The 19,810-nt window shown below is 47.2% G+C and overlaps 1 protein-coding gene across 1 annotated transcript; it reads left to right on the forward strand.

Moving 5' to 3' along the window:
- Positions 1–5,032: 5,032 nt before the first annotated feature.
- LOC135193238 (aquaporin-7-like) lies at positions 5,033–19,679 on the forward strand. Its single transcript, XM_064176806.1, has 6 exons — positions 5,033–5,122; positions 8,518–8,644; positions 12,210–12,347; positions 16,359–16,477; positions 17,809–18,026; positions 19,262–19,679. Exons 1-6 carry the CDS (start codon positions 5,033–5,035, stop codon positions 19,419–19,421), a joined length of 852 nt encoding a protein of 283 aa, XP_064032876.1. The 3' UTR covers positions 19,422–19,679.
- The last annotated feature ends 131 nt before the right edge of the window (positions 19,680–19,810 follow it).

Here is a 19,810-nt window from a genome sequence, read left to right on the forward strand (position 1 = left end):
GACTGACCCTAACCTGGCTACAACCTCCCTTCAGGTAGTTCTAGAGAGTTAAGTGCCCTGTATCTGCACTTCACATGGCTTTGGCCAGATCTAACATAAGTGGATGCCTCAAACCCTGTTAATCTTTGCTGTGTGTAAAAACATCCTCATTCTTTCTAGTAAACCAGAGGAAAGTTAGAGGAGAGGGCAGACCAGTGTGGGGTGGGTAGGTCCTCTGCCAGAGCTGCCCAGATGCCCTCCATGCTGTTACCCAGCAGTGGGGTCATCAGTGTGCTAGGCAACCCCTTCTTGCATAGCTCTGCTCTCCTGCTAATGGTCAACAAAACACAAGTAATTCCCTTCCTGCTGACACTGCCACATCCTGGACTACCTCCTGCTGTGTGAACTTTAGCAGCCAGGGGCAGGAAGGCACCATGGACCTGGGAAGTATCACAGTATCACAGTATCAACAAGGTTGGAAGAGACCTCACAGATCATCAAGTCCAACCCTTTGCCACAGAGCTCAAGGCTAGACCACGGCACCAAGTGCCACGTCCAATCCTGCCTTGAACAGCCCCAGGGATGGCGACTCCACCACCTCCCCGGGCAGCCCATTCCAGTGTCCAATGACTCTCTCAGGGAAGAACTTTCTCCTCACCTCAAGCCTAAATTTCCCCTGGCACAATCTGAGGCTGTGTCCTCTTGTTCTGGTGCTGGCCACCTGAGAGAAGAGAGCAACCTCCTCCTGGCCACAACCACCCCTCAGGTAGTTGTAGTAAAGCTGAGGGCAGTGGATCAGAGCAGGATTCCAGCATTGTGCTCCCACATCACTCCTTTGATTCCTTCAGCTCCCACTTCTACCCAGCAAGGTAAGAGCTAGCATGCTTTTACTGGAAAGAAGCATGTAGAGGTGATGCATCTTTAGCCATCTTCACGGCAAAGGACGATGATGTGCAGAGTAGGATGAAGGGCTGTGGAGAGTGATATCCTGGGAATGGAGAGATAGGTAATAATTGTGCAAGTTTGAAGCTAGCTAGAATGTTTTGGTGAGAAGAATTAGATTACAGGCTGTGAAAAGAAAACAATGGTGATGTCTGCTTCCTTCATAGGCTTGCTGAGATGTGTAAGAACAAGAAATAAAAACATAGATAACCACTCCCCACTTATCTTCTGCTGCTGGCAAGCTCCGAGCTGGATCTCACTCTCTAACCTCAGCCTCCATTTTCTTTTCTAATTCACTTTGCTTCCTAACTCCCTGGCCAAACCTCTATTCTTCCTTGGGAATGGGGTAAGGTTGAGAGGGGTAGGGGGAAGATGAAGGGACAATTGAGAGCCTGGGAACTCAGGTTTCTGGGAGGGGAGTTGTGTTTCTGTATTACCTTTTACCTTGTGTATTTCTCTCTATAACTGTATATACTGTAAATATCTGCTTGTATATTGTGCAAGCTGTAAATATAAGCTTCAGTCAATTTCCAGAGCTGTCTGAGTCCAGTCCGGGTGATTTCTAAAGTGTGTGTGTGGGAGGGTGGGGAACACCCAAACCATCACAACAGTTTATAGAACAAAGCCATTGCCTAAGAGATAAATAACTGGGACCTCTGTGACTTGCTTGGTGGGTGCCATCCATAAATGATGGAAAGAGATAGACCATGCGCATTAAATGAAAGGCCACAGGGCCTGTGTGCTCTAGGGTGGGTCAAGTGGGATCTATCCAGAGTGGCTAAGGTCATACCAATCTTGCACTAATCTCTCGGGCCTGGTCTTGTTTTCCAAAGGGGCTTGAAGATATCTATGCACTATGTTCATTTGGTCTGATAGAATCATAGAATCATAGAATCAACCAGGTTGGAAGAGACCTCCAAGATCATCCAGTTCAACCTAGCACCCAGCCCTATCCAGTCAACTAGACCATGGCACTAAGTGCCTCAGCCAGGCTTTTCTTGAAGACCTCAAGGGACGGTGCCTCCACCACCTCCCTGGGCAGCCCATTCCAATGGGAAATCACTCTCTTTGTGAAGAACTTCTTCCTAATATCCAGCCTATACCTACCCTGGCACAACTTGAGACTGTGCAAGTTATCCTCACCTACAGCGAGGGACTTCCCTGTTGTGCTATCTGCTTATACTCCCTAGCCTCTGGGGAGAAGTTGAAACTCCCCTAGCAGGGCTGACACTAATGGTGTGGTGATGTTTCAGCTGTTAATTAGTGTAATCAAGAGATGAATGAGCTCCTAGGTGCAGGGAAACTGAGTCAGAGAAATTATTCCTTGCAGAAGCATGGCTGCCTCGGTGTCCCTGGGCGCTCATCCTTCCCAGGGCTACACTAACAGACCAAGGGTAACCTTGGCTTTTTAATACTGTGGGTACTAATGCAAGCACAGTTAGCAGGCCTTGACTGTACCAACATTTTCTTCTCCATGCTGAAGCCTTTATTGCTAGTGCTGGAAGTGCATCTGCCTTAGGAAATAATGGCGAAATCATTGTAGCATCAGTGCTGAATGGATTTTCAGCCTGTGAGCAGCTAAAAGTAAACATCAGGATGTGGTGCAGAGCTAAAAACAAGACAAACTTCATGGAATATCACTTCTATGAAACAAGTTAACTTATGAGTGCAATGGTCTAATGCGGGGATGGGAACAAATGGCTTTGAGAATTTGCTGAAAATAAAGAGTCTCTAATCTCCAGAGCAGCAACAGGCTTCCAGCAGGAGGATCATCTGTCTCTAAACGGGAGTCTGGACAGGGCACAGAAGGGAACTTGTGGCGTGGCTGCCTATGTTAGTAGGGGACTGTATTTGGTGACCTCCAGAGATCCTTGTCAGCTCTGCAAGTAAGTGAAACCATGCAAGTACAAATGGGTGATGCTGGGCAGCTGTCACATCCTCACTCTCCAGCCCTTGGCTGACTCACAGCATTGTTTGTACAAGATCACTGCATCTGGATTCAGGGAGGAAGGGCAGTCAAGCTCACTTGGCTGTAGATGCCTCCATGTGTGCAAGCTGAAGGATGCAGATACTGGTGGGGAACTGCCAGCATCCAGCATGACTCATAGGTGTGATCTTGGGTGTTTATTTTATGTGAGGAGGAACTCCCCTTTGGAGGATGATCAGAGGGCTGGACCCTCTCCTTTGAGGTCAGGCTGAGAGAGTTGGGGTTGTTCTCTTTAGAGAAGACTCTTTGAAGTCCTTATTGTGGTCTTTCAATGTCTGAAGGGGGCCTACAAGAAAGCTGGTAAGGGACTTGTTAGGGTGTTGGGTAGTGATAGGACTAGGGAGAATGGATCCAAGTTAGAGGAGGACAGATTTAGACATTAGGAAGAAGTTCTTCACCATAAGGGTGCTGAGACACTGAAAGAGGTTGCCCAGGGAAGTGGTGGAAGCCCCATCCCAGGAAGTTTTTAAGGCCAGGCTGGATGTGGCCTTGAGCAATCTGAGATCCCTGCTCATGGCAGGGGAGCTGGAACTAGATGATCCTTGAAGTCCCTTTCAACCCTGACAAATTCTTAATATCAGAGGCAGACTAGTAAATTACTATGTATTTATCCAGGTATTCACTGAGGCCAATAGTTGATTTGTTGCTGTAAGAGGGCAGAGAGGAGGACTGGATTCTCTAGGTTTTTCCATACAGCTGCCTTAGGGTCCCTGTGGATGAAGGAAAAGCTCATGAATTTTTGCAACTCACTAGTACAGAGGGAGGCAACACCAGCAGCAGTGTGAGCAGAGCCCTGTAGCCCTATATGGGGCAGCTGCTTGTAGCCTCTCCAGAGCTGTGTACTCTGACCAGTCCAGAATTGCACAGAGAAGCTGCAGCAGGTTGAGGGGAAAGAAAAGAAAACCAATAAAGAACCACACAAGGTGCACAGGAAAAGTGGGTTTAGGTTCTTCAGTGATTAAGCAAAGGCATTAAAACATTTTCACAGTGCAAAATTAAGAGCATCTGGTGAAAAGGGAGATAAGCAGAGGGAATCAGGAGATGGGAGTGGGAATCAGAACAGGCTGAGGGCTCTGCTCTGGCAGCCAGATGAGACTGGAGGTCTCTGGGGGTCATTGCTGAGATTGGTCTGTCCTTGTCTCTCATGAGAGGACACATCAGAGGGGTGACAGGAAGGCTCTCTACTAGTGTTATCTGAGCTGCAGGACATGTCTGCATTTAGCACCAAACCATCAGTCATTGTGTTACAATGAAGGGTGTGATGGTTTGGGTGTTCCTCACGCCCCCACACTGTGGAAATCACCCAGACTAGACTCAGCCAGCTCTGGAAATTGAATGAAGCTTATTATTTACAGCTGGCACAATATACAAGCAGATATTTACAGTATATACAGTTATAGACAGAAATATACAAGGTAAAAGGTAATACAGAAACACAACTCCCCTCCCAGAAACCTGAGTCCCCAGGAGGGGCTCCCAACCACCCTTTCACCTTCCCCCTACCCCTCGCAATCTCTTACTCAAGTCCCAAGGAAGAATGGAGGTTTGGCCAGGGGGTTAGGAAGCGAAGTGGATTAATCAGAGAGATGGCAGAGAAACAGAGGGTGTGGTTAGAGAGAGAGATGCAGCTTGGAGCTCCCCAGCAGAAGTGCTTTTATCTATGTTTTGATTCTTCTTGTATCTCTCAGCAAGCCTATGAGTGAAGTAGACATCACCATTGTTTTCCTTTCACAGCCTGTAATCTAGTTCTTCTCACCAAAACAGTCAAGCTAGGCTCAAACTAGCACAAGGGCTGAGCCAAAAGTCTGGAAAAGGTTACAGAGAAGGTCACTGCTCAGAAGATGGGCTGCCTCTTGGCAGAGGCACAATGTTCATGGTGCCCTGGCAGCAGAAATAGTACATCCTTGTCATACAGTTTTAAAAGGATGGCATGTGTGTGTGGGAAGGCTTTGAAACTAGCTGCTGGTTTATTGGCTCGTTCACAGTTAACCAAATGAATGAAGGTGTCTGGAGGTGAAGGGAGTGTGCCAAGTTTCAAAGGGCAGCTTAGCTCAGTGCAATGAAGTGTGCTGTTGCTGTCACAACAGGAGTTCCTGTGGCTGCAGGTTGGAGCCAGAGAGCAAAATGCTGGAGAAGATTCAGAAGGCACTCACAATTCATAGTGGTACCTTGAGGGAGCTGCTGGCAGAGGCACTGGGGATGTTCATTCTCATGGTAAGGAGGAGATGGGCTCAGATACGTGTGTCTGTGGTGTGTGCATGTATGTGCAGCGTGGGTGAGAGGGTAAGCATTTGCAGCAGCATCCTGTAAGGTCAGTGGTTTCCTGCCCCATCCTCAAAGCTGATGAGCAGCTGGATGCTAGTGCTCTCCTCTCTGCTCCGGTGGTGCAGCAGCTTCCTGTCAGATAGACCATTTGGATTTGATCTGAGTGTGTTTAAGTTCTTCAGCAGTTATGCAAAGGTATTAAAACCTTTTCACTTTGGAGAAGTAAAAGTATCTGATGACCAGGGAGATACAACTACCTGAGGGGTGGTTGTGGCCAGGAGGAGGTTGCTCTCTTCTCTCAGGGGAGATTTAGGCTGGAGGTGAGGAGAAAGTTCTTCCCTGAGAGAGTCATTGGACACTGGAATGGGCTGCCCGGGGAGGTGGTGGAGTTGCCGTCCCTGGGGCTATTCAAGGCAGGATTGGACGTGGCACTTGGTGCCATGGTCTAGCCTTGAGCTCTGTGGTAAAGGGTTGGACTTGATGATCTATGAGGTCTCTTCCAACCTTGGTGATACTGTGATACTGTGATAAGCAGGGGGAATCGGGAGATGGAGAGGCAATCAGGACAGTGAAAGCTCTGCTCAGCAGTCAGTGGGCACTGAGAGAGGTGCAGTGGGAGGGCATGAACAACTGTTTCAGTTCTCTTCTAGGGAAAAACTGGGGAATAATCTGGGCATGAAATTAAAAAAACCCACCAGTGCCTGGTCAGATAGGGCAATGCTGTGCAGTGCCAACCCACTGAGAGGTACCATGCACTGAATTGAGACTTCCTGCTGTGCCAGAGACAATGGTGTACTTGAAGGTTCTGCACAGGCCTGGGAGTGGACCCTGACTCTTGTACCCCTGACAGCCTCTGTGAAATGGAAACCATTTACAGAATGTAAAGCATTCATCTGTCCTCATCTTGGGGATTGCCAGGATAATTAACAACTGTGAAACTCTCCAGAACTGCAACCCACCATTAGGGAATGTAATTATGGAGTGTAAGGCATGCCAGGATTTCACTTTTTGTTTTCTTATGCTGGCATATGAATTGTCCTTATCCATACAGTTCAGCAGCTACCCTCCTACTTGAGGCATCTGTTTCAGGCACTAAAAATGAAGTTGTTTTGAGCTCTCAGGCTGCTTTGGAGTTGTATGGGGAGAGTGAGCAAAACTTTGCAGTCAGAATGGATCCCTGGTGAGGGTGAGGTGCCCACTCAGACAAAAGCCTTTGTGTGTTGGACCAACACAGGAAAATAAAAGCCTCCCTCTGAGAAGAGCCAGTAGCTGTCTGTGCCAGCTTACTACACCTGGGCTGAGATACTTTGGACTGGACAGAAGCTGGCATAGAAGGGTTGGGCATAACTCTAATGACTTGTACTTGAAGATGTGCACAGGAGAAAAAAAAGATTCATACAAGCACAAGGGTCTTTTGATTTAGCTTTCTGTACAGATAAAGGCACTTGTTTTCAAGAGCAAAAATTGCATGTTCTAGAGATGCTTGCTTTTTATCACACTATTGCACGTCCAGCAACAGCAGCGTCTCCTGCCCCACACTCCTCTCTTGCGCACTTGTGTGTTGTCCTGCAAAACCTGTGCCTTACACATTTGGCTTCTCTTGAGTGTGGCACAGGAAAAGTCAGAAAAGAGAAGGCAGAGTTTTTGAAGGGGCTTTGCAGGTGGTGCAGGACAACCCAAAACCTCGTTTGTTTGAGGTAAACTGAGAAGGCCTCACACCACAGAGGCTCTAGTGCCATGCAGAGCACAGAGTGTGTTCTGTGTATAGGAGAGTCGTAAGAACAATATCTCTGCAGAGCAGGGCTTTTTGGTGATGTCTAAAAAGGAAGACAGAGAACAAATGCATGAGATAAAATTTGGATCCAGGTGTAGTAGCTTGAAATGAGCACAGTCAAACTAAATCAGACCAGGGCAAAAGTTTAGACACTGGAGAACACACTGACTTTCTTAGAGGGTTATGTTGCCCTGGATAAACATTGGTGCAGCCCAAGGAAAAGGACACACTCTCCACGCCCTACATCGTTGGCAACGCAGAGACTCTAAAAGAAGTGTTGCCACTCTAAAAGAGGTGTTGCCATTCTTCAGATTTCAGTGTAAGAACTGTGCAAAGAACTATTGTTTCCACTTTCTGACCATGTTAAAAAAGTGAAACAATATGCTTTCAGGACAGAGCAATTTGTTGAATATGTCTTGAGTGCTGTGTCCAGTTCTGGGCCTCTCAATTCAAGAAAGATGTTGAGGTGCTGGAACATGTCCAGAGAAGGGCAACAAAGCTGGTGAGGGGCCTGGAGCACAAATCCTATGAGGAGAGGTTGAGGGAGCTGGGGGTGTTTAGCCTGGAGAAGAGGAGGCTCAGGAGTGATCTTATTACTGTCTACAACTACCTGAAGGGGCATTGTAGCCAGGTGGGGGATGGCCTCTTCTCCCAGGCAACCAGCAATAGAACAAGGGGACACAGTCTCAAGTTGTGCCAGGGTAGGTATAGGCTGGATATTAGGAAGAAGTTCTTCACAGAGAGAGTGATTTCCCATTGGAATGGGCTGCCCAGGGAGGTGGTGGAGGCACCGTCCCTGGGGGTCTTCAAGAAAATGCTGGATGAGGCACTTAGTGCCATGGTCTAGTTGATTGGTTAGGGCTGGGTGCTAGGTTGGACTGGATGATCTTGGAGCTCTCTTCCAACCTGGCTGATTCTATGATTCTATGATTCTATGATTCTTTTCCTGCTGGTGAGTGTTTACTTTTTAATTGTTTTCCAGTTTCCCTTTTAACCACTAAAAATGCCTTGAAAAGCTAAGCCAGTATTTAATTTGTGTTTCATCATAATAAATAACTAAAATTAAGGTCAATTATGACAAATTGCTATGTGCAGCACAAACTAGGTTTCTGGACAAGCCAGGTTTTTGCAGACCAGGAAAACAAAGACAGTAAGAGTGTGTCCACCCTCATTTCATCTATCTTAGGTGACATCTCTGGGCTGTCTGTGGTGACACTCCTATGTATCATGTGCCTGGTTTCAGACACAGATGTTCCTACCATGGCGGTGTGAATGATTCCTCTCTAGTACTGGATCTCAGTGTAGGCATTCAGTTTTTCTCCCTATATCCAACCATGACTAGAGTACCTGGTTTGATGTGATGGGTACTACAGAGGAATAACCCAGTGCCACCTCAGTTCTTGCAGGAGAAGGTCATTCTTTTGTCCTTTCTTCATCTCCTGACCTTAAGCATGGTAGAGGCTTCCTGTCTGTAGGAATATGTTAGTATTGCAAGAAAAGCAGCAGAGAAGCTCAGTCCACCACAGCAATAACACTGTTTTTGACACTCTCTTCTCTCTCTGTGCATTAGGTCTTTGGCTTGTCTTCCGTGGCACAAGTGGTGTTAGGAAGAGGAGACTTTGGGCAACATCTGAGCATCAATTTGGGATTTGGCATTGGTGTTACACTGGGCATGCATGCGGCTGGAGGAATCTCTGGTGAGCAGGACACTTGAGCATGGGACAGGTCTGTGTCCCACAAAAGACACATGCATTGGGGAAAGCAGGAGTGGGCTGCAGAAAGGTGGAAGATGGCATGGCAAGCAGAGACAATGTTCTTATCAGGAAAAAAAAAGGAAGTCTTAATGTCCTCAAGAAAGAATAGCAGAGTAGGTCTGGAGATCATAAGTAGGATCATCCTTGTGATCCTGCTATCAGAGCTAAGTCTGCAGAAACTAGATCTGAGTCAAGCCAAGTAGTCAATAGTCTGGCAGGGTTAGAAGCATGGGATGAAGCAGACACAGCATATCTACAGTAAGCTGATCCCAAATGCATGTTCTAAACTGAGACAGAGGGAAGTAGGACAGGGAGAGTGGCAGAGGCTCAACCATCCCTTCCAGTTGCCATCATCAGAGCCCAGTTTCAGAAGTGCCTTCATTAGGCACTTGGGATGAGCTGTCATGGCCCAAGAAGACAAGGAGGACTGAAAACATGCTGCTGATATGATCTGTGAGGAAGTAAATAATTTATTGCAAAGCAGACCTCAGTGCTGATGTTGCAACTAGGAATGGTATATAAATTTTATCCTTATCATCCACACCCTTGGGCACCCGCCCCATGTGAACTTAGAAGCTGGAATTTCAGGGCCTTGGGATGGTACCTCTCACATACCAGGGCATTAATGTGCCTTGTGCAACTTCTGCATTCATTTGCCCCAGAAGAAGACATTAAGAACTCCAGTGAGCAGAAAATTAAGGCAAGTCATTGCTCCTGAAATGTTGGAGGAGAGAGATGTCCAAGGCTGGGGATGGCTTGTAGAGGAAGACTTTCCCAAGAGCAGTCAGCTGTTGGACTCCTTGTCTTTTTAGACTTGGTGGAGATAATACAGGGAAAGTAGGATGAGGAAAGTAGGTCCTTGTAACATTTGAGATGGAGCTGATTTCCTGAGGATGGAAAGGTGAAGAGTCTCAGCTCAGCAAGAGTATGATTCTGAAGCCAGCTGCATTGGCATTGTAATTTGGCTTCGTTTTTGTTACAGGATGCTTCTTGTGACCTCTGGGACAGATGGTCATACCTGCAAAGCATCAGAGGACCAAAGAAAAAGGGATCTTTCTCTATTTCAGTTGTGGTTATGGGACTGTAGCAGGCAGTACATGCACTTCCACTCTCTTCTGCACTTTGGTGAGAAGATCTGTGTTGACATTTTACACTTTTCTGAGTCTGGAGCAGGAAATGTCCACTAAGATTGGAACATTTACTGACCCCCAAAGTTTACACCTCCTAGACAGGAAGAGCAAATTATTTCCTTTGGACTCAGGGAAGATGGAGAACAAAACTGGCTTGCACTGAGGATACAAAACTTGCATTCACTTTATCTTTCTCTGAATACAGCCTTGTGATAACCAGCCTGCTCTGTAGAAAGTGTCGCCTCAAAACAGGGAAGCTTTGTATGAAACATACATACTATGACATGCAATGAAATGCAGTCCAAGATTACAAAATCTGCAAGGGAAGGACAAGGACTGGGCCACACTAGTGAGATCAGCCATGGTCTAGACAGGGTGGACCATTCTGGCAACACCTTCTCAATGCAAGGGACATCTAAGTAGTAGCCTGAGACTCTGCTGACAGCCCTGTGCAGGAGCTGCCTTCCAAACACAAAGACCTGGGGCATCAGTGGTAGATTTTGCAATGTTGTCTCGGTTCTAATTTAAATTTCCAGAGACTCAGATAAATCTGATAGAACCAATAATGATTTTATAAAATGTGCCCTTCCCTCTTCCCCTTCTTTCCCAAAAGGAAGGAATTAGATGGAGAGAGAGAGAGAGAGGTAAGCACACCCAAATAAATCAATTTCACTCAGTTTGGAAGTTAAAAAGAAAAGTTTAACAATAACTTAGAAAGGTATCTGAGGTAGGGAAGTTACAAAGGTTAGGGAAGGGAAAATAGCAAATACAAAATGGTGTAGATACAACCCGATCGTGATGGCTTGGTCTGCCTCGTGGGTGATGTTGACGTGGTGTAACAAAGAGAAACCAGGAACAGATGGTAATGGTGGTGTATATGGAGCAGAGTGTCACGGAAGGTAGTTTGGGAGGATTAGGAGAAAATACGCGAAGGCTCACTTGTGAATTTCAAGTGATTTATTGCTCAAACACGGAGATCCCCCTCCCGAACTAAATTCCCCACGTGAGTTCTTTTAGGTTTGAAGTTGTAGAATAACATTTCAGAAAATAGCAAATGAAAGAGAGTCTGTGATTTCTTTAGAGTTCTTTTGAGTCTTTGAAGTTACTCAGTCTTTAGGTGAGGAGTTCTTTCTTTGGTTTACTCACAATTCAGCGGTTCAGATTAGCAGGATTCGAAGTTTGGGCGGTGTCCCTTTGTTCATCAGGATCAGGCCCAAGCAGCTTCAGGCCTCTGCGGGCCCCTCGTCGGGCAGGGCCGATCAGGAGCGAGAGGTCACCACGGCAGGAGCAAGGCAGACAGGCAGGCTAGCGAGTGAGCAGGTGGGAGCAGGTAGGAGCAAGCAAGCAAGCTCAAGCTCCCGATCCAGGAAGGCACACCGTTTTTATAATGTTCAAAAGAGGTGTAACCCTCCAGTCCAGGCTACTTTACATTATTCTTACAGATGGGCACAAAGTTATAATCAATCCATACAATTGGAGAATTCTTACCAAAACAATTTCTAAGACCACCCCAAGCTCGGCCCACACCAGGTGTGGAGCGGGCATGAGAACTGCCTTTCCCCCTAACCAAAACAGTGGCCATTGTTTACCTTTTATCTCGACTAGGGAGAGACTTTCTCATGGGACTGAAGGATTGTTTTGGTTTTGCGATGCTCCTGGCATTAATGTGAGACACTATAACCTTCACAACAGGGAGGCCTGCTAAGGGCTTCTGCTACTCTCCATGACACAGAGTGATGCAGAGAGAGCTGCAGAGAGTGAAGCAGGAAGTCCCCCTGCTTTTATGGGACAGGAAGGGGGAGTGGGCAAACCATCAGCTGGTGGTGTTCAGACCCACCCCTGGGGAGGGGTCAAGACTACCTAGAGTCAGGCTCAGGGTTACTCCCCCTGGATTGTTAACCCTATACAAATGTGTTTTCCCAGCATCTTACTTACACCTTGCCCGACAGATGAGCTAAGAACCCACAGCTCCCATCAGCAGGAGTGCTCAGCTCTGCCAGGAAGAAGTCCTTCTTGTCTTGTCTATCAGATGAGTTCAGAAGGCATTGCAATTGTTTGTGATAGGATTTGCCTTGTTTACGTGTGGCAATTTAAATAGTGTCTCTAGTCTCCTTTTAAGGTGAATAGAGAGAGGCCCATAGAGAGGGAAACTCATGCAGTGCCAGGAGAGGTATCTCTGGCAGGTGAGATAGAATTATCTTAGAGAATTTTAAGAAGGGAAAATGGATCAGCTTTGAGTCTATGCAGGAAGGAGACCTTGCCTTGAGAGAGTCTTGGTGTTCTGGAGTAAGGTCTGGGTGGTTACTGTGGGGTGTGGGGCACACTCCACGAGAGTCGCATTGGGGCTGAGGTCACTTTCTTTTGCTGTACTTTTGCAGGAGCTCATCTGAATGCTGCCATCACCTTCACACACTGCCTCTTAGGAAATCTACCCTGGAGAAAGCTCCCAGCTTATCTGATGGGCCAGTTCTTGGGCTCCTTCGTGGCAGCAGCCACTGTCTTCGGCTTGTACTATGGTATGGTTGCAACTTCCATCAGAGAAGCTGCTGTGGGCACCATTTCAGTCTTAACTTGGTTTGTCAAAAATATTTCATTTCACAGTACTATGACAGTTTAAATCAGAACAAATGGGTCAAACCAAACAAGTGGGTCAACTTGTCTATTTCTGTTTTCCCAACATAGAAGCCAGGGAAAAGTAACCCACAAAAACTTGCAATTGAGACACACAAAAAACAAGTGAGATCAGAATAGAGTTTACTGAGCAAAACCAGAAAATCATGGTGTAAAATGTGTTTGCAGAAAAAGGCAAAGACAAAGCAGCATCAAGCAGAAGCAAGTGACCCAAAAGCCCAAGCCAGAAAACTACTCCCTCATCCCTTCTTGCCCCACTGCCATCACAGCAGAAAAGACCAACACCCAGGAACCTGGAATGCAGAGGCAGCAACTGTCACAGGAAGCCTCTGATGTTACAGTGTGAACTTCAAACCTGATAACACTTTGCTCTGGCCAGTACTTCTCTTTTTTGAGGCTGGCATGACTGCAGCATGGTATAAATAACAGCAGCAGGGTCAACTCCATCCATGACAAGTACACACTGTGATGTCTGGTAAGCAGGTTGAGTTTCTGGCTTGTGGAATAAACCTTCATAGCACAAGTCCAGCACAGGGACCAGACATCTTTGGAGGGAAGTGCAGCTCCTGGAGAGCACAGCTTCTCCTTATGGCATTACCACTCTCAAAACCTTTTCTTGATTCAAGGCCAGAAGCTGCATTTTGTGAGCATTTCTTTTCCAGGACTTAAGCTTGTAAGGACTTAAGTTAGATAGACAACCATAGATTGAGTACAGTTGGAGCTCAGTGGGGCTCTGCTGGTCTGTGGAAAACAAGACAGTGGGTGCCCCTCGTGATGAGCAACTGTGGGGAACTGGTATCAATGGGCCAGAAGAAGGCTGAGATTCTCAACAACTTCTTTTTCTTTGTCTACACTGGCAACCCCTCTCCTCATGGCTCTCATGTTCATGGCCCACAAGATGGATACCAGGGAGTCAGAGTCCCTCACACTGTGAGCAAAGACAAGGCGTGTGATCATCTGAGGAACCTCAAGATATACAAGTCCTGACAAGATATACAAGAACCTGACAAAATGCATCCCAGAGTCCAGAGGGAAACAGCTGATGTAGTTGCCAAGCCACTCTCTATGATATCTGAAAAGTCCTGGTGGTCAGGTGAAGCTGCTCGAGACACAGCCTCAAGCTGTGCCAGGGGAGGTATAGGCTGGACGTTAGGAGGAAGTTGTTGCCAGAGAGAGTGATTGGCATTGGAATGGGCTGCCCAGGGAGGTGGTGGAGTAGCTGTCCCTGGAGGTGTTCAAAAAAAGACTGGAGGAGGCACTTAGTGCCATGGTCTAGTTGATCAGATAGAGCTAGGGTGATAGATTGGACTGAAGTATCTTGAAGGTGTCTTCCAACCTGGTTGATTCTATGATTCCCTGGGGATTGGAAGGAAGGAAACATGACAGCCATTTTCAAAAATGGCAGAAAGAAGAGCCCCAGGAACTACCATTCTGTCAGCCTCACCTCCCAGATGCCATGCTAAGGCACACAGAGGGCAGGAGGTGATTCAAGACAGCCAGGATGGCTTTACTAGGGGTAAATCCTGCCTAACATAGTGGCCTCTATGATAAAGTGACTATGTCAGTGGACAACGGATGACCTATGGTCTGGGCTTCTGCAAGGCCTTTGACACAGTCCCCCACAACATCCTGCTTGCCAAGTTGGAGAGATGGATGTGATGAGTGGACTCTTCAGTGGATAAAGAATTGGCTGCATCCAGAGGGTGGTGCTCAATGGCTCGAAATCCAGATGGAGAGCAGTGACAAGTGCTGTCCCTCAGGTGTCTGTACTGGGACCTGTGTTGTTTAATACTTTTATCAGTGATACAGACAAAGGCATTGAGTGCACCATCAGCAGGTGTGTAGATGACACCAAGCTGAGTGGTGATGTTGATATACCAGCGGGACAGGATGTCACCCAGAGGTACCTGGACAAGCTGGACGAGTCGTCCCAGGTGAACCTCATGAAGTTCAACAAGAGCAACTGCAGGGTTCTGTACCTGGGCCAGAACAATCCTCACCATCAATACATCGTGGGGGATGAGGTGATAGAAAGCAGCCCTGTGGAAAAGGGCTTGGGGGTGCTGATGGATGAGAGGCTGGATAGGAGCAGTGTGAGCTTGCAGTCCAGAAGGCAAATCACATCCTGGGCTGCATCAGAAGAGCATTGCCAGCAGATCAAGAGAGGTGATACTGCCAATTTGCTCTGCTATGGTGGGGCCTCATCTGGAGTACTGAGTCCAGCTCTGGAGCCCTCAATGTAGGAAGAACATGGACCTGATGGAGTTGATCCAGAGAAGGACCAAGAAAATGGTCAGAGGGTTGGAGCACCTCTGATGAAGGAGCTGGGATTGTTCAGCCCAGAGAAGAGAAGGCTCCAGTTAGACCTACTATCAATCTTCCAGTACTTGAAGGGGCCTACAGAAAGGCTGGAGAGAGATGGTTAACAAAGGCCTGCAGTGACAGAATGAGGGGCAATGGCTTCAAACTAGAGAAGCGCAGATCTAGATCAGATGTTAAGAATGAATTCTTTACCACGAGGATAATAGAACACTGGAACAGGTTGCCCAGGGAGGTGGTTGGGGCCCCATCCCTGGAGAAATTTAAACTGAGGCTTGACAAGGCTCTGGGCAACCTGATCTAGTTGTGGATGTCCCTGATGACTGAGGAGAGGGTTGGACTGGATGACCTTTGGAGGTGCCTTCCAACCCAAACTGTTCTATACTTCTAATACTCTATGAGTAATGAGCAGAGGACTCATTACATGTTTGCTCCAGCTTGTCACTGTCTCTGAGTGGCACAGGGATGGAAGTGCTAGGAGCAGGTGTGGATCTGTTGGAAGGTAGGAGAGCCCTGCAGAGGGACCTGGACAGGCTGGATGGGTGGGCAGAGGCCAATGGGATGAGATTGAACAAGGCCAAGTGCAGGATTCTGCACTTTGGCCACAACAACCCCAAGCAGCACTACAGGCTGGGGACAGAGTGGCTGGAGAGCAGCCAGGCAGAAAGGGACCTGGGGGTACTGGTAGATAGTAGGCTGAAGATGAGCCAGCAGTGTGCCCAGGTGGCCAAGAGAGCCAATGGCATCCTGGCCTGCATCAGGAACAGTGTGGCCAGTAGGACAAGGGAGGTTATTCTTCCCCTGTACTCAGCACTGGTCAGACCACACTTTGAGTACTGTGTCCAGTTCTGGGTCCCTCAATTCAAGAAAGATGTTGAGGTGCTGGAACATGTCCAGAGAAGGGCAACAAAGCTGGTGAGGGGCCTGGAACACAAACCCTCTGAGGAGAGGCTGAGGGAGCTGGGGTGGTTTAGCCTGGAGAAGAGGAGGCTCAGGGGTGACCTCATTGCTGTCTCCAACTCCCTGAAGGGAGGCTGTAGCCAGGTGGGGGTGGCCTCTTCTTCCAGACAACCAACAACAGAACAAGGGGACACAGTCTCAAGTTGTGCCGGGGGGAAGTATAGCCTGGATGTTAGGAGGAAGTTCTTGCCAGAGAGAGTGATTGGCATTGGAATGAGCTGTCCAGGGAGGTGGTGGAGTCACCATCTCTGGAGGTGATCAAGAAAAGCCTGGATGAGGCACTCGGTGCCATGGTCTGTCTAGGGCTGGGTGCTAGGTTGGACTGGCTGATCTTGGAGGTCTCTTCTAACCTGGTTGATTCTATGATTCTATGATTCTATCCAGAGTGTCCCTCCTGGAGCAGGGACATGGAGCTGACAGGCATAAGGGAGCAATTGCAGTCCAAAGTCTGCAGGTAGCAGATACCAGTGAGATCATGCCCTGTGATGGGTGTGTCACATCCGTACCTCCCATTGCTCTCCTCCTTGGCATCTCTGATGAAGGCAGTAGGTGGACTTGCTTTCATGCCATGTGGGATGAGTTCTGTGCTAACTCCCATAATTCCCACTTTTTTCTAGATGCTTTGTATGACTACACCAAGGGTAACTTTACAGTGACTGGACCAAATGCCACAGCGTCGATCTTCTCCACTTACCCTGCTCCCTATGTATCCTTGCTGGGGGGCTTCTTCACAGAGGTCAGTGAGGACTGTCCTGGTATGCTAAAGTGGGTATCAGGTAACAGGTACTACTGCAGATCTGGTACAGGAGACTAATGCTACTATGTGTGCAGACACAATCACAACTTCTGCTCCAAGAAGCCCTCTAGGCAGGTGCCTACCTCTAGGTAGGCACTTTGTTGGATGAGGAAGCCTAAAAAGTAACAGTGCAGGCTGCTTTGCTGCTTGGTCCAAGTGTCCTCCAAATGTCTTCCCTGCGTGCAATCTGAGCCATGGGATGCGAGAAGCATATCGGGGACCATGTCTGTTGGGCTTTGGGCATTTCTCTGAGCTGTTCTTTCTCTTGTTTGGATCCTTCCCTCACTCCACACTCTCAGGCAGCTCTGCTGGTTGCTTCCCACCAGCAGAGAGGTCCTAGGACTGCACATGACACAGCCTGCCTGGACTGAAACCCCTGTAGGGTGTGAACAGTCAAATATAGACTGCATACGGCATAACATCTAGGTGTCCAGAAACAGGAAGGAGATGCTTCAGGGGTCATAAAACACTGGGATGCTGGTGAAGAAAGATTCACTTCCAGCTGAAATCTGAGGAAACCTAAGCTTTTGTATCTGAGCTGATAAAATGCTTGTCTGGGCATGATGCAGCAGATGGTGAGAGCTGGAGAGCTTACAGGTGGGGACCTGACCACTCAGCCTTCTGTGGAACATGCAGTGTCCTTGCTGCACAAAAAGGCAAACGGCAGTATCAGTGCATTGCCAAGAGATGAAGAGTTTCTGATGTTGCTGGCATCTCTGTAAGCAGTGCAGGGCTCCCTATCTGCATTTCCCAAAGTAGAAAGAGACATTGCCTGTACTTAAACCAGCATTCCTGATGTCCTGAGCGCTGCAGATTTACAAATGCCAGCTATGTGCTGTCACAGACTGTTTCCCAGATAAGAATTTGGTATCTGCTTTTAGTCCTGAAAGGGTTAATGCAACAGGTAATATAAACACTATTCCCTCTAGGGAGAACCAGATTTGTCTTCGTAGCAGTTTGCTATGGCTCTGTTAGATGAAATGTACTTAAAATAATCAATGCACCTAACTTGGAAAGTGTAGGGAGAGGACAATGCTAAGAATTGTACCAGTGCTAGAATATTTTTGGTGATGAGGTGGAGATGTTTATGCTGGGAAATGAGTCAAGAATTTTCTTCAGCTCAACTGTGATGAGGGAATAACATCACAATCCTCTCAGAGCTGATCAGACCATGAATCCCACCTGCCCTTGCATGCTGGGAAGTCTGAGCAAGATCTTTCTGCCTTCCTCATTCTCTCTCCTGACCTGTTCTCTGTTTTATGCTCCTGCAGTTTACAGCAACAGTGATGCTACTTCTTGGCATTCTGGTAATCCATGATGAAAAGAACAACGAAGCACTGAAAGGCACTCAGGCCCTGCTCACGGGTATCCTGGTTCTTGGCATTGGCCTGGGGATGGGGATGAACACAGGCTATGCCATAAATCCCTCCAGGGACCTGCCCCCCAGAATCTTCACAGCAATTGCAGGCTGGGGGATGGATGTTTTCACGTGAGTAACAATTTGCTTTTACACTGCTCAGCTTACAAGGAGAGGAGATAACCCCAAGACAAAAGTCATGAAGCCTTTTATTTTTAACCAAATGATTGTATCACTGCCAAGTGCATTCTTCATTCTCAGAGCACAAAGATTGAGCATAATGGAGCCTTCACATTATGTACACAAAATTTAGGGTACGCTCATTCTCCAGTGTGGCTACCTGTTACCTGGAGATCTAAATGGTTATTACAGTGACTGGAGAGCCACAGAATGAGTCAGCTCACATGAAAGGAGGTACTTGCATCTGGATTGCTGAATAGCTTTCCTAAATTTAGAAGTCTGCATCTGTAGATGAAAGCTTACCTTTGGACATTAGCAGAGTTTCCTATCCTGCCTTCTACTCTGCTCTGCTCTCTTGAGACTTCACCTGGAGTACTGTGTCCAGATATGGAGCCCCCAACACAAGAAGGAAATGGAACTGTTAGACAAGGTCCAGATGAGAGCCACAAAGACCATCAGAGAGTTGCAGCACCTTTTCTATTAAGACATGCCATAAGACCTGGGCTTGGTCAGCTTGGAGAAGAGAAGGTTCCAGGGAATTCTTATAGCAGCCTTCCAGTATTCGAATAGTTGGAGAGGGCTTTAAAATGGAAGATGCTAGATTTATATTAAACATCAGGAAGAAAGTCTTCACCACAAGGGTGGTAAGGCATTGGAACAGGTTGCCTGGAGAAGTCATGGAGCTTCCAGCTCTGGGAGTGTTCACAGTCAGGTTGGATATGACCTCGAGTAATTTGGTCTCCTAGTAGGTGTCCCGCCCATAGCAGGCAGCTGGAACTAGATGACCTTTAAGGTCTCTTCCAATCCAAACCATTCTATGATCCTACAATTTTCATTACACTTCCACAAAGTATCCTTAAGACCTTGGTAGAGGAAATGCAGATGTTATTGTAAAAAAGGGAGGGAAAAGATGAGTGTGTATCTGACAGTCACACCAACCAAGACCACATAGACCATTTTATAAGAGAACAAAAACCCTGCCTAGAGTGCAGGTTTTCTCAGGATAGTGGGAAAAGTAACCCTCCCTCTAGCAATTACACTGCTGGATAGAAAATTTGTCTAAGCCAGCTGTAGGGCCCAGTATGTGAAGTGTTATTAGACAACTCTGCTCACACAGATTGCCTGTGAGCCATGTGCCAGCAGTTCCAGTCTGGCTCATCAGATGCCTCTTCTGTGTTTTATTTTAGAGCTGGACCTCATTGGTGGTGGATCCCAGTCACAGCTCCAGTTCTGGGAAGTCTTGCTGGTGTTTTAATCCACAAGCTCTTCATTGATCTTCACAATCAGCCTGTCCTGGACAGCAGAAATGAGAAAGGACAGCCAGTGGTGCAGACTTCTACCCTGTGACAGTCGCATTCTCCATGGACCCATACGGACCAGCTGGAGGGTAGCCAAGTGGGTAATGGACACATGCTGGAGTACTGCTGGAGCACACTGTTACTTCACACTGCAGGTGGAGAAATGAAGGAGTAGTTCTCAACAAAATCTGCTTTGCATAACCAGAGACACTAGGTCTCTGAGACATTGGGCAGACCTGGGCAGGGCTAGATCTTTTTGTGATCTGAAGAAATTATTCAATCTCCTTGTGTAAAAAATCTACAAAAAAAAAAAAAAAAAAAAAAAAAAAAAAAAAAAAAAAAAAAAAAAGCTCACATTCTGGAGAAAAGCAAAGCAGAACAAAACACCAGATATCTGTATGTTCATAAAAATTAAAATACAGGATGCAACGGTAGCAG

The sequence above is a fragment of the Pogoniulus pusillus genome, chromosome Z (genome assembly GCF_015220805.1).
Source record: "Pogoniulus pusillus isolate bPogPus1 chromosome Z, bPogPus1.pri, whole genome shotgun sequence".
In the NCBI taxonomy this organism is placed as follows: domain Eukaryota; kingdom Metazoa; phylum Chordata; class Aves; order Piciformes; family Lybiidae; genus Pogoniulus; species Pogoniulus pusillus.